Consider the following 14089-nt stretch of genomic DNA (forward strand, 5'->3'; position numbering starts at 1 on the left):
GACCCAGGCACGGGTTCGAATGACCGCTGTGCAGTGGCTCCTAAGGAGCGGGGACACACTCGGCCTTCCCTCGGTGAGCCGGGTCCCGGAGCAGAGTGCAGCGGCCCTGCCCGGGGCCCTCTAGACCTGCAGGTGGCCCGGGAATAGCGGCTGTGGACACTCTCGGTGCTGACGTAGCACTGGCGTGGTGCTGGGGCTTTGCACGCAGCACCTCACAAGCACCCCACGAGCCGCTACGGTCGCCCATTTCACAGATGGAGACACTGAGAGCTTACGTAACTTGCCCCCGGTTACGCGACTACTAAAGGGAAAGGCCGGGATTCCGACCTAGCTCTCTCTGACTCCAGGGTTTACTACCTTGCTTCCTCATTTTACAAGGAGGGGGACTTGCTCAAGGTCACCAGAGCTGGCACCCACCGCATTTCCTGTGCGGATCCTTGAAGCTGCAAGCGCCCGGGCACCAATCCGAGAGCGGCTGGGCGGACCCCAGCAGGGTGCACGCAGGACGTGAGGCCACCCCTGCGGGCATAAACGCGGGGGAACAGGGAGGCGGTGGAGCGGGTGTTAATTGCACCGGCTCAATCCTGAACCCCCAGGACTGAAGGTGTGAAAGAAACGGCCCAGGCCCCGGCCTACGTCTTCCTTCCCTGTCAGCGTCACCCTGTCCACCGCCGACCCGGCTCCCAGAGAAGGGAAGAGACAGAAAGAACATCCGGTGATGGAGTAGAGAAAATATAGAGCCATTTTACTATGAAAGATACATTTTCCAAAACAAAGGGGCTGCTGTCCTGCAGAGGTGAAACCCGAGTCCCTGGGGAAGGGGCTGGATGGCGCTTCCGTCTGGTGCCCCTGGCGGCGTCAGCGGGCCCGGATCCGCAGGGAGAGGCGGTACAGCTCCATGGTCGCCCTGGCGTCCTCCACGGAGCTGTGTCCGAGATGGCTGTTCTGCAGGCACAGGCGCAGGGCGGGCACTTGGGGCGGGGCTGGACCCAGGCCCCGGTCACCAGGGCTCCCCCTGCTCACACCCCGATTTCCAGGGGCCCCAGGTGGGCCGTGGTGAGCCCCCACCAGGCCTCTGGCACCCTGGGCTTGGGAGACTCAGCAGGTGGCTGCAGCTGGCCTGGCCTCACCCCTCAGCCCCGGGGCCAGAGGCACCAAGCCGGGCACAAAAGCCAGCATCTGGAGACCCAGGCTGTGCCCTCGAGGTGCCCGCAGGCTGGCGGGGGAGTGGAGGCTGCAGACTTGCTGTCTGACCCGCGGGCGGAGCCGCTGGGCAGCTCTAGCGAGGGGCTCCAGGACGTTTTGGGGGGGGGACGTCCGGCTGGGGACGTAGTAGGGGAGGCTGCTCAGAGGAGGCAGGGATGTCAGTAAGTGGCGACCGAATGCCGCTGGGCCCTGGGAGTGCGTGTGCAGCTGGAATAAGAGCTCCGAGAGGGGGAGCCTGAGAGGCGGTGTTGGGAGCGGGCCGTGGGCTGGGACCCATCAGCGGAGGCCTTGGATGCTGTGGGGGTGCGTCTACACTTATGGGGGTGATGATGGGAGTCGGGAGCCACTCAGTCCACTCAAAGGAGAAGCAACTGCCATTTGCCACCCGCTCCTGTGCCAAGCACTAGGCTCTCGTGATCGAGTTAAACCTCCGAGCTGGGTACGACTACTCCCCCATTTTATTGACGGTGACACTGAGGCTCGCACACAAGCCGGCAAGCTGTGGAGCTGGGATTTGCGTCCCATGGAGCCCACCGTGCCAGGCAAATTCCCACCGCTGGCCCCTTCACATCCCCTGCCTGCAGTCATGCTTCAGGTCGTGACCCGCCACCAGGTTGCCTTTCAGGAGCTGCAGGATCCTGGCCAGGACCCGCATGGGGTCAGCGGCCGTGTTTTCCGTTGTTGCTGTGTTGAGAGAGGCCGCCCTTCCCCTGCAAGCCTCCTTTCCCAGATCCCCAGACCGGATGCGGGGGGTACCTGGAGATGCGGCCCGGCTCAGGGAGGCTTCACTCCCTGTGTTAGTGAGGGGGGGGGGAAGCACGGTGGCCCCGGGCACTGTGCCCCACCACTCCCCTTGACTGACAGACGAGGAAACTAAGGCACAGAGGTCACGTGGTCTGCCACTCTGCTCTGTGGGGAAGGATGCCAAGGACAGAGCAGAAGATGCCACAAGCGTCCTCTGCTCACCAGCGCGGGGAGGTGGGTGGCCCTGGATTTGGAATCAATTCCGGCTCCCCTGCTCACGAGCTCTGTGACCCTGGGCAAGCCCCTTTCCATCTCTGGGCCTCCGTTTCCTCTTCTGTACGGTGGGCCTGCACACATCTGCCCCGGAGGATGCAGTGGGAGGTGTGAGACGCCCAGCACCCTCCCCGAGGCTGATGCCCCGGAGGGCCCTTCCTTTCCTGTGCGGCCAGCCCCTGTGCCGGCAGCTTGGGACGGAGAACCCACAGGATGCCATTCCTTCCCTTGGGGAGGTAACACCACTGCCCCTCTGTGACGATCCCCCCACGTCAGCTGCTTGTGTCCTGGGGGGCACAGGTGATCGGCCGCACCACTGTCCACACTGGGGGGGGTGCTTGGCGCTGGCTTCTAGGAGCTGGTGGGTGGCTGCTGCACCCCTGGAACAACCAGGCTTAGCGAGCCCAGGGACACAGCCTGAGGAGGGGCCCGAGGCTGACGGCCACAGAGTGCCATGGGCTCCAGGGAAAGCCCAGCCTGGTCCTTGTGTGCCAGGTCGGCGGCTCACAGAGAGGCCCAGACTCAGGGCTGCTCCCGGCGCCAGACTCGGCACCTGCTGGCGAGGGGTGGGCTCCACGGTCCTCTCCCCCAGCTGCGCTATCCCCACCCATCCCCCTCTCCTGGCTAAGACTCACCTTCAGACTCTGTTCCGATCTGGCCTCCGCCCTGCCAGCTCCCACCTCCTCCCTGCTCCCAGGGCGAGGGCGCTGCCCTGCCCTCCATGGACACTGCCCACCACGTGCGCTAATGACCTGGTTCTGGGCCACCTCCCATCCAACCAAGAGTCCCTCGAGGACAAGGACAAGTCCTGCTCACCCCCGTGTCCCCAGCACCTGGCCCAGGCGGACACAGGGCCGGTGCTTGCGTCCCCTCCACACACACACGCCCTCCCCGCCGGCTTTGGTGGGCCTGCTTCTCCCCGGAGCTGCACCGGCCAGTGGCTGCGGAGGCAGGTGCAGACACCGGGTGCACGGCAGGAGCGTGCTCTGCTCCTCGCCCCAGAGCTCTGCGGCAGGACTAAGCTTCATTACCTGCAGGGTGACTGGCTCCATGTCAGCAACAAAACAAACCTCAACTGGATGTTTCCCCTCCGGTCCCCATCCTCACTGCACCAGCGCCTCCTGGGGTCACCTCTCAGACAAGCTGCTTGCAGTCTGGGGGACAGCCCAAACACACCCTCCCTCCCACGGCGCACGGCCTCTCAGATGTGGAGGGAAGAGGGTCTTTGAGCCAACTATTTGCACCGGAGCCACCGTGGGTGTTTAGAGTCCTGGGTGGAGCGCCGGTCCCCACGGCAGGACCCAGGAGCAGTGCGTTGGCCGGACTGCCGCGCGCACGGCGCACTCCCCCTGGAGGGGGGGGCGGAGGAGGCCCTCACCTGGATGTTCCTGTGCAGGAGGCGCTCGCTCAGCACCCGCAGAGAGACACGCCTGCAGTAGCCCAGCTTGGCCTCGTGCCACAGCAGCCTGTCCTCGGACGTGTCGTAGATGGCGTAGCCACTCATGTCCTCTTTCAGCGCCCGGAAGTCGTGCTTCAGGTCGTGACCCACCACCAGCTTGCCTTTCAGGAGCTGCAGGATCTGACCGGGAAGACACGGGCGCCCCCCTCCGTATCACCCAGGGTCCTCTGGGCGGGTCCGGGGCAACTTAGTGCAGTCATGGGGCTGGCAGGGAGCAGCCCCTCCTTGGCTTGCTGTGTGACCTCGGGCAAATTATCATCCCTCTCTGGGCTTCAATCCTATCGTCTCTGAAAAGAGGAGATGGGAGCAGGTCCCTCCTCACCATGCTGTCAGTGTGTGCCTAGGGCCCAGATGTGCAGTGGCAGTGGCTAGTACACACTGAACACTTCCCACGTGCCAAGCATGCAACAAAATATATCACTTACATTATGCTGTTTAATCTTCTCAACCACCCTACTGTGACAGGCAGAACAATGACCTCCCAAAGATGTCTATGCCCTACTGCCCAGGACCTGTGAATATGCCACATGGCAAAGGAGAATTAAAGTTGCAGGTGGAATTTAGATTGCTAATCAGAGGATCTTAAAATAGGGAGATTTCTTGGATTATTCGGGTGGGCACGACAGCATCACAAGGGTCCTTGTTTGTGGAGGGCAGAGTGATTCCATGTGAGAAGGTCTGGCCATGCCGTAGCTGGCTTTGAAGGTGGGGAAGGGGCCAAGAGTCAAGGTATCCAGGCCGCTGCCCCCGGAAGCTAGAAAGGGCAAGAGAGTGGATGTCCTCAGAGTCTCCAGAAAGAACCCAGCCCTGCTGACACCCTGACTGTAGCCCCGTGACACCCATGCTGGACTTCTAAACTGCAGAAGTGTGAGATAATATATTTATATTGTTTTGCCACTGAGTTGAGGGCTTTGTTACAGCAGTCATAGAAAGCTAACACATGGCTGGGCACGATGGCCCACGCCCGTAATCCTAGCACTTTGGGAGGCCAAGGCAGGAGGATCATTTAAGGCCAAGAGTTCAAGACTAGCTTGAGCAAGAGCGAGACCCCCATATCCACAAAAGATAGAAAAATTAGCCTGGCATTGTGGCACCTGTAGTCCCAGCTACTCGGGAGGCTGAGGCAGGAGGATCGCTTGAGTCCAGGAGTTTGAGGTTGCTGTGAGCTGTGATGATACCACTGCACTGTAGCCTGGGAAAGACCCTATCTCAAAAAAACAAAACAAAAGAAAAACAAACTAACACAGCTAGGAGGGAGGGCTGCATTTAACTAAATTTTACAAATCGAAAAATCTGAAGCCCAGAGAAGTGAAGTGATGTGCCCAAGGTCACTCTTGATAATTTTAAACAAGTTTGCAAATTCCTTGACTCTTCTCAAAAGAGATGGACTCTAATTCCCCGCCCCTTGCATAAGGGCAGGCTCTCGTGACCGCTGGCTTGTCTCTGGGATCAGAATTCCGGGAGCCTTGAGCTGACAAGTCCAGCCACCCCGAAGCCACCATGCTGAAGACCCGGGAGGAGAGGCCATACAGAAACAGAGACACGCCCCGGGAACGCCAGCACCCGCCCCGAGGGCGAGCGACCTTCCAACAAGTCGACCCCCAGCCTTCAAGATGCCCCTGCAGACAAGCTGTCCCCACCCGCCAAGCACCTGCCCACATCACAGGAACATGAGCAAAATATTGACAGTGACTTAGCCATCAAGTTTTGGGGTGATTGGCTAGGCACCATTAGATAACGGGGGCGGTCCCACAGCCAGCAGGCTGGCTCCAGGGCCCGCTTGTCCCCACCACACTGCGCCGGCAGAGCAGGCCACTCCGGGCCTCCAGCAGCCCAGGGGCCGAGCTACAGGGGGACAAGCCGGAGAGTGCCCCAGCCCGGCGTCCCCTCGGACCTCCTCCTGCGCATGCACAGCCTCCCACGCTGTGGCCACACGGCAGGCGCTGTCTGTCACTGGCTGTGTCGCAGAGGGAGGGAAGGGGCCCTGAAAGCAGAGCCGGGCTGAGCGGCACCAGGCCTGTGCTGAGGGGGCAGCTCGCGGCTGTGTCGGGCCACTTTGGACAACTGTGACGCCTCCACCTCTTTCTCTCTGTGTGTCCCCCGACCTTCATCTGAGACCTGGGGCGGAGCTTTCCGGATGACTCACACCCTCCCCACAGCCTGCTCCTCCTTCTAGATGGCCAGTGGCCTCTGGGGACATCATGTGGTCCATTTGCACCTTCTTGTCTCGTGACCACAGGAAACAGGGCTCTGAGAGGTGCGGTGGCTTGTCCGGGGTCAAGGGGTTGGAAGCAGGGTCTGTCCATCCAGCTACTCCGCTGTCCATGTGGTTTTGTTGGGGCCTTCTGTGGACAGAGCCCGTGCCCCACACAGGGGACGGGGAGCGCCAGAGCATGTCTGGACAGCACTGCTCAAGCCTGCGTGCGCTTACCAGCCGCCTGGGGAGTGCGGTAAAGCAGATCGGATTCAGGGGTCTGGGGCGGGCCTGGGACTCTGCATTTCTAGCAGGAGATGCAAGGCTGCTGGCCCGGCGTCAAGGGGAGGATTGAGAGATGACGACACAGGCACACGCCCTCAGAGCAGCGGCCGGCTGGGGAGCCCGGTGTGCCCCAGCACACAGTGAGGGCAGAAGGGGCGTGCTGGGTGGCTGGGTCACGTGCCTGTTGTCGCTAACTTCCCTGGGCTTCTCAACAACCTGCCTGTTTTCCCCTCTGGAGTGTGGCCCAGGCCCAGTTCACACATGTCAGCCCACCAACCCAGGGCAGCCACAGCTGCTCCGGGACAGACACAGACTTGAGAGGGCTGAGTCATTGTCATGCCGGATTCCTGGGACATTCCTCACTTCCTGAGCCTGACAGTCCCTGGTGGCGGGGGAGGGGGCCTCACTGGGCACTGGGGATTCATCCAGAGACATCAAATAAAATAAGAGGGGGAAGACAAGCAGAGGGAGGAAGCGGAGGAAAGGAGAGAAGAGAGCAGTCTACTTAGAGGGAGGCCAACAGCTCTTCAGGACAAAGGTGCGAGCACTGGACAGGGAAATCCCAATGGGACTTGCTGTGTGTCCTCGGGGATGCCACAGACCCTCTCTGGGCCTCAGCTTTCCCATTTGCAAGGCAAGGGCCTGGACTCATGAAGCTTGAGGGCCCCCCTTAGCAGCCAGGGGTTTCACCCACTTTCCCAGGCAGGGCTGGGGGGAGGCAGTGTGAACCCTGGGACCCAGGAGGGTGTGGAGAGGCAGCAGCAGGCCGGGCCTCAGGGCTGTGCGACCTGCCGGCCACCTGACCTGCCCTGAGTCAGTGTCACCAGGCAGGTGTGTCAGGCTTCGCAGCTGTCAAACACGGAGGCAGAGACTCTCGGATTCCTGGAAAGACCTGGGCAGGCTGGCGGGAAGGACACGCCTACCTCCTCTTAGCAGCCAGGCACCTGCCCCGGCCTGGCACCGGGCAGGTACTTCCCTGACCTCCTCACCAGGCTCCTCAACAAGACTGTCCCTAGTTCCATTTTACAGGGGAGGGAGCCGAGGATCAGGGAGGTGGGGGTCGCCAGGTCACATGGCTGGTGAGTTGAAAGCGGCCATGCAGTGTCTGGTTCCACCTGCCCTTGTCATTGTTATGATAGTCGGCATTATTGCCACCTGCTGAGAACCGAGGGACAGGGAGTTCCGAGGGACAGGGAGTTCCAGAACCGGGAACATAGTCCTGCAAGGCGGGGATTGTCCTACCCTCTGACCAACTGGCAGGGGGGTGCAGAGCCGTGTGTACCCAGGTCCCAAACAGGTGAGTGACAGGCCAGGTGTGCTCTCTGCCTGCGTATTCCTTCCGTCCCGAGCTTCTACTCTATTTCCAAGTATTTCTCAGATGTGCCTGATCCAAAAGTTCTGGAGGGTCGGCCCTACTCCCGACCTTCTAATCAAAATCTCCGGGGAGGGGCGTTAGCGAATGTTCCAGGGGATCTCTCCTGTCTGACAAGTTTGGAGATCTCTGCACCGAAGCCCATTGAGCAGCTCGGAGCCTGCTGTTCCCACTATCGGTCCATCTGTCCTTCATTAATTCATGTATCCATTCATTCATTCTCAGTTGCCAAGAGCAGTGGCTGTGAGTAAGGGGCCCTGAAGAATGTTGTCCTCATATTAGGACCAAGTCCCTTACTGTCATCTTCCAGAGTGGTCCTGGCCCCCTCTTTGCTCCTGTCCCCTGCCAAGCTGTCCGGGTGCCCCTGCCTCCAGCTTGTGCCTGGTTCCCACAAGGCCCCTATCATGGGGCATATCTGGGGGGTGAAGCCTTCCGCCTCCATCTGGCCAGGCCCCAGGGAGGACTGCCAGGTAGCAGGGCCCAAACAGGACACTCTGGTCCACTCAAGGCCTGCTGTGCTGGCTACAGCTGCAATCACTCCCTGCTCACAAGCACCGCGCCCCCCACCCCCGCCTGTGTCTCCCTCCTGCACCACGGTGCTTCACGGAGTAGAGGCCGCTCATCGTGCTGAGTTAACATTAAAAGAGCATTAACTCATAAAAGTGAGTTGCAAGCTATCAAAAATTACTGTTCAATTAAAAAAAAGAAGAAGAAGAACATTAACCGACCAGGTGGGAGCCCTGAATCTGTGTGCCGATTTGTATCACAGCTTCCTGTGTGTCCTTAGGCAAGTCACCACCCCTCTCTGGACCCCAGCCCCCGCAGCACATGGAGTCCCTCCCGCGCCAACAGTCTGATTTGTGGGACTCTCTGTACAGTCGGGTTCCTCGGCTTCAGCACTGCTCATATCCGGGGCCCCACGCTTCTCTGTGCGCGTTGGGGCGAGGCAGCTGTGCTGTGCATTGTGGGATGTTTAGCAGCACCCCTGGCCCCTACCCCTGTGTTATAGAAGATCCTACTGAGGGGCGCACAGAGAGGTTGAGAAACAAGCCAGAGGACACAGAGCATTCAGGTGGCAAAGCTGGGATTGGCCGAGTCTAAGGACAGTGTGCTTGCTCCCCGCCCCAGGGCTGTGTGTGTACCACATGGCCACGGCAAAGGCCAGCCCAGGGCAGAGGCCATTGTACTCCACGCAGCTGCCAGACTCTTTCGCACTTTATGAAAATCGGTTTAACTTCAATCCCATGAACGTTCTCAAATCACCTCCTGTGTGCAAAGCACAGCCTCTGCATGGGGGCAGGAAAAGCTAGGGCAGGAGCTGTGGACTAGGCAGGCCGTGTGCGGTGGACAAGCTAGGAGTGCGTGGGCAACAGCAGGGAGGGCCAGAGAGCAGGTCCCGTGCCGCAGGGGCAACGTAGAGGACTGCAGGCGGGGACGGGGGCCCGGGAGAGTAGGGTTTGGCTGACGCACAGGGCGGCAGTGGCTGAGCTATGGCAGAAAGCAGGAGAGGCAGGTAGGTAGACAGCGGTTTGGAGAGCTGGCTGCTGGGATGGGGTCCTTAGGCAGTGGGCAGCCACGACCTGAGCCAGGCTTGGGGAAGTTTCCCTGGCAGCAGCGTGGGAGAGGTTGGCAGCAAGCGTACCTACCAGGTGCAGCAGGAGAAAACGAGGCCGGCATCTGAGATGGCAGCAGCGCTCGAGGGAAGTGGAGAGGGGACTGCGATGTGTATTCCAGGTTTCTGCCCTTCCCTCCCCGGGCGGGCACAATTAGTGACCATCGGCTGTGAACCAGGCGCTGCGCTTAGGGCCACAGCCCATGTCACTGCAGCCAACCCACTGGGGACCAGGGAGGAGGCGTTACCACTCTCCTTCTGCCGCGAGGAAACTGAGCCTCAGAAGGTTTCCCTGGCTTGCGGAAGGCCACACAAACCAGTGGGAGGTGATGGCGCAGGAGCTGGGAGACCTGGATGTGCTTCCCAGACTGGCCTGGTCTTCACACGCCTCCCTCCCTCGTTGGCTCCCTCAGTGGCTCCCAAGGGCCCACCCTGGGCGGGGCCTTGTGCCGGGCACTGGCGGCGCTGGGCTTGGCAGAACCTCTGAGAAACAAAAGCGGCTCCGCACCAAGTCTGCGTGACACCAAGTCTGCGTGAAGACCGAGGCGTTCTGGCGCCCGGGCCAGCGCTCAAGCTCGTCCAGAGAGTCGCAGCTGCCTGGGCCCAGATGTCCAGGGCGCCAGAGAAGCGTTTCTCCACTGCCTCTCCGTGTCCCCTGCTCCCAGCTCTCCTACCCCTTTCTGTCTTTGTGATGGGGAGGGAGCTGGGGACAAGGAGGAAAGCTAAGGACACACTGACACAGGAACTGGCAGGAGGCGTCCTGTGGGCTTGGCACTGGGCGTTGCTGCAGCATTAGCCAGGCAGGAAGTCTCAGAGTTTCAGATTGCCCAGATCAAAACAGGATGGAGGCAGGGCAAGCTCCAATCAGTTAGAGCCAAGATGGTGGAGGCATAGAGGGTGTCACCCTGATTCCAAGAAAACACCGCCCCTTTGTGACTATTCCTCCCCTTGTTAATTAAGCCATAGCTTAGACAGAAAGGCCACAGCAACCAGGGGGCCGGCTCTCTTCTGCAGGGAGAACTTGCCTCTGTCCGTCTGTGGAGTATTCTGTGGCTGCTAGATACATCTCGCTTTCCCTTTGTAACCACTCGAACTCCTGGGTCCCCACACCGGGAGTCACTTTCCCATGTCGGTACTGAGGGAGGGGAGCTCCTCCCACTGTCCCTGAGCCTCCCCCCAGCACCTGCACGGCCCCCACCTCTTCGCCTCTCCTTTGTGTTGCCCTCCCCTTCTTGCTGACTCTCCTTTGGTCTCCTCCTTCCTAACATTTTCTTCTTTCCAAACCTCTGCTGGTGACAGAGCCCTCAGGCCCTTTCCTGCTGCCTGGAGCCTCTGACGCTTCTCCCTGTTGTCATCTCTCTCTCCTTCGCAGTACCCCCATTCCGGCTTTCTTGAAGCTGGTTTTTATCCTGCCATGCCCTTGCTCAAGATTCTTCGGTGGCTCCCTATGGCCCGCTTAATTGCCTACACAGACTCTCCCCACCCCTTTCAAATGCCCCCAGCCTCATGGAGTCTTTCCGGAACCACCAGAATATACCGTGCCCTTCTTAGGGTTCTCTCAGTATATTTTTAGTATATATTGAGTATTTCAAATCCCAAGACCCAAAATCAAAAATGCTCTCAAATCTGAAATGTTTTGAGTGCCGACATGATACTCAAAGGACATGCTGATTGGAACATTTCCAATTTTGGATTTTAATATCTGGGATGCTCGACCAGTAAGTATGATGCAAATATTCCAAAATCTGGACAAATCCAAAATTCAAAACACTTCTGGGTCCACTTTCAGATAAGTGATCCTCAAGCTGGACTTCTAGAACAGCACTGTCCAATAGAAATACAATGTGAGCGAGCCACGGATACAATTCTAAATTACCCGATAGCCATATTTAAAAAGGTAAAAAAGAAGCAGGTGAAATTAATTTTAAAGTTTTATTTAGCCTACTATATCTAAAAAATATTACCATTTCAACATGTAATCAATATAAAAAATTATTGAGGTATTTTATGGTTCCTGTTAAAATACAAGTCTACCAAATCCAGTGTGGATTTTACACTTAATAGCACATCTCAGTTCAGACCGGCCACACGGCAGGTGCCCGCTAGCAGCATGTGGCTAGCAGTGACCCTACCGCACAGCGCGGCTCTAGGGGCCTGAAGCCTGGGTTCTGACTCCTGAGCAGCCCTTGCACATGCCTGCCCATCTACACTGTGCAAGTTACTCTGTGTCAGGGGTTAAACTGTGCCCCTCACTGCCTGCCAAGTTCATATGTTAAAATGCTAACCCCCAGGACCCCAGAATGCGACATTTGGGAATAGGGTCGTTGCGGATATAATTAGCTAAGCTAGATGAGGTCACACTGGAGCAGGGTGGGCTCCTAATCCTATGTAACTCATGTCCTTTTAAGAAGAGGAAGTTCGGATAGAGACACACACAGGGAGAACACCATGGGAACTTGAAAGCAGAGATCGGGGTGATGATTCCACAAGCCAAGGAACCCCAAAGATTGCCAACAACCCGCAGAAGCTGGGAGAGAGGCATGGAGCCCTCAGAGAGGGACCTGCCCCTGCCAACACCTGTATTTTAGACTTCTCATCTCCAGAACTGTGAGACAATAAATGCCTGTCGTTTAGGTCACCCAGTTTGTGGTGCTTTGGTACAGCAGCCCTAAGAAACCAATACACTTAGTTTACGCAAGCCTCAGTTTCCTCATCGGTAATATGGGATAATAAGGTAAACGATCACAATAGCTAACATTTTTTGAGTACTTATGTAGGGACTCTATCGAGGCACTTTCTCAATCCTACAATAACCGTGTGAAGTTGCTACCGTTACTGTCCCTGTTTTCTTTTATGGATGGGAAAACTGGGCACAGAGAAGTGGAGTAACTTGCCCAAGGTAACTTAGCTGCTATGTCATGGAGCCGGGATTCAAAGCAGCCCTCTTAACTCTGAGTTAACAGCTCCCGAGAACCGGCCTGGCAGGGCTGTTGGTAAGGAGTGAACGAGCTCAGAGAGGCCAGTGCTTAGGAGAGTGGCCGGGGCGTAGCCAGAGCTCAGTAAATAGTAGCTATTGTTGTGATTTTACCTCCAGCACCTGGAGCCTGGCACCGTGTGTGTGTGTGTGTGTGTGTGTGTGTGTGTGTGTGTGTGTGTGTGTGTGTGTGTTTGTGCGCGCGCATTGAAGAAGAACCTGTGTTCTTCCTGGACTTCCCCAAGTCCCATTAGCCTAGAAACCGATGAGCTGACTGGCCCTGCTGAGATTTCCCAGAAGTGACTAAACCTGGTGTCACTTTTAAGTTTTGCTTTCCATTTAGTGATTTAGAGAAACAGAAAGTTAGAGCTGGAGAAGGCATGACAGTGAGCTGCCTTCCCACAGCCCTCGCTGGCTCGCTCGCCAGGGGCAGCCTGGAGTGCAGGAAAGAACAGGGAACACCAGGTGGGACTCGGCTTCCCCATTATAGACCAGCAAGTTGGACCAGATACCCTGAAGGCGACTCCCAGATGTGAGCCCCTGGTGCTCTGACGGTGGGAAGCCTTAGGGGCGTGATGGAGATGCCCACGGGTTTCTCCCCAAGGGGCAAAGCAGCTGGGGACTCTCAAGTGCTCAGGTCACAGGTCACAGGCACTGGGGGAAGGAGCGAGGAAGTGGAAGGGGGTTTCTGCAGCCCCCTTGGCCTGGCTGGCACAGGGCCCTTTACTCACCTCTTGCCTGGCCACAGCGAACGGTGTGGCCCCCACCATGTGCAGAGGGGTGACCCCGCTGACCCGGGTTCTGTAATCCGTGATGTCCCCCTCGGGCCGGATGAACTTGTCGTAGAGCACCTCGCCGTGGAAGTTCACGATGCTGCACCGAGCCAGGCCGCTCTCCCGGTGGGGGCCCAGCCCCACCATCTCACAGTCAATGGCCACGGCACGGTTGCCTGCCATGCTCCGCAGGGACGCCCAGGTGCTGGAGACAGGGGCATGGGGGCCTCAGGCTCAGGCAAACCAAGCCTCCAGATGTCCTCGGCCACTCCCAGCCAGCCTGCACCTTCCACCTGCCCTTTATCTCCAACAACACCTGGCCGCAGAGGAAGCTGGCCTCTCGCCACCCCACCTGGCTTCCCCTGGCCCTGGGTCCCAGGGCCCCTGGTCCTGCCCACCGCCCGGGGACTGGGAGGCCCCCTCCGTCCCTCTGTCGTCCCTCTGTCGTCCCTTTGCCGCCCTGCCGCTGTCCCAGCTCTCACCTGCTGGCCTCTGTGCCCTCCGCTTCCGTCTGCCTCTCTGCTGCCCCGCTCAGCCCCGCCAGTCACTCTCAGCAGTGAGTCATCTCCGCTGCCAGCCGGCATCCCTGCTCCGTTTCAGTTCCTGGTTTGTTATCAAGTGAAGTGAGGGCGGGAGGCCGGCGCGTGGGCTGGGCTGGCCCATCTCAGTCTCAGCGGCTGCCAGCAGGTGGAGAGGTCGGCTCAGAGCCTGAATCAGCAGCCCTGACGGAGCTGGCAGGCGTGGCAAGGGTGTCCGTCGTCCTTCGCCCCTTTCCCTCCCCCTTTTCCGATGACGCATCTAAAGTGGATGGAGTGGATTGCAACATCTTCCTTTCCTCTCTCACCCTCTGCCCTGAGAACAAACTTCCCCAGGATTGCAACCCAGGGAGTGTCCCACAACTTCTGGGACCCGCTACCAGCCTGATACTCTGAGGTCTTTTATGGGGGCAGGGAAACTGGCTCTTGGGACTCTGAGGCTCTTCAGTGGGGTGGGCAGAAGGTTGTGGTGGGAGGGGGCCCGCGGGGAGCCCTAGAGGCTTCCACGGGTTCAGGGGCGCTTCAGCTGCTCCGCCTCCAGCTGGGCGGACACCGTTTGGGGGCCTTGAGGGAGACCCACCAGCATGGTCACACTTCCCAGGGTCTACACTCTCTCCAGCTGGAACTTTGACCTCTTAGATCAGTGCCTGGCACGTGAATA

The 14089-nt window shown here is 58.9% G+C and overlaps 1 protein-coding gene across 1 annotated transcript; it reads right to left on the minus strand.

Annotated features, from left to right (window-relative positions):
• Positions 1–719: 719 nt before the first annotated feature.
• ISG20 (interferon stimulated exonuclease gene 20) lies at positions 720–13525 on the minus strand. Its single transcript, XM_012788871.3, has 4 exons — positions 13375–13525; positions 12851–13097; positions 3602–3802; positions 720–945 (listed from the first exon to the last, which is right to left on the minus strand). Exons 2-4 carry the CDS (start codon positions 13073–13075, stop codon positions 859–861), a joined length of 513 nt encoding a protein of 170 aa, XP_012644325.1. The 5' UTR covers positions 13076–13097; positions 13375–13525; the 3' UTR covers positions 720–858.
• Between the last annotated feature and the right edge of the window lie 564 nt (positions 13526–14089).

This window comes from Microcebus murinus, chromosome 7 (genome assembly GCF_040939455.1).
Source record: "Microcebus murinus isolate Inina chromosome 7, M.murinus_Inina_mat1.0, whole genome shotgun sequence".
NCBI lineage: Eukaryota > Metazoa > Chordata > Mammalia > Primates > Cheirogaleidae > Microcebus > Microcebus murinus.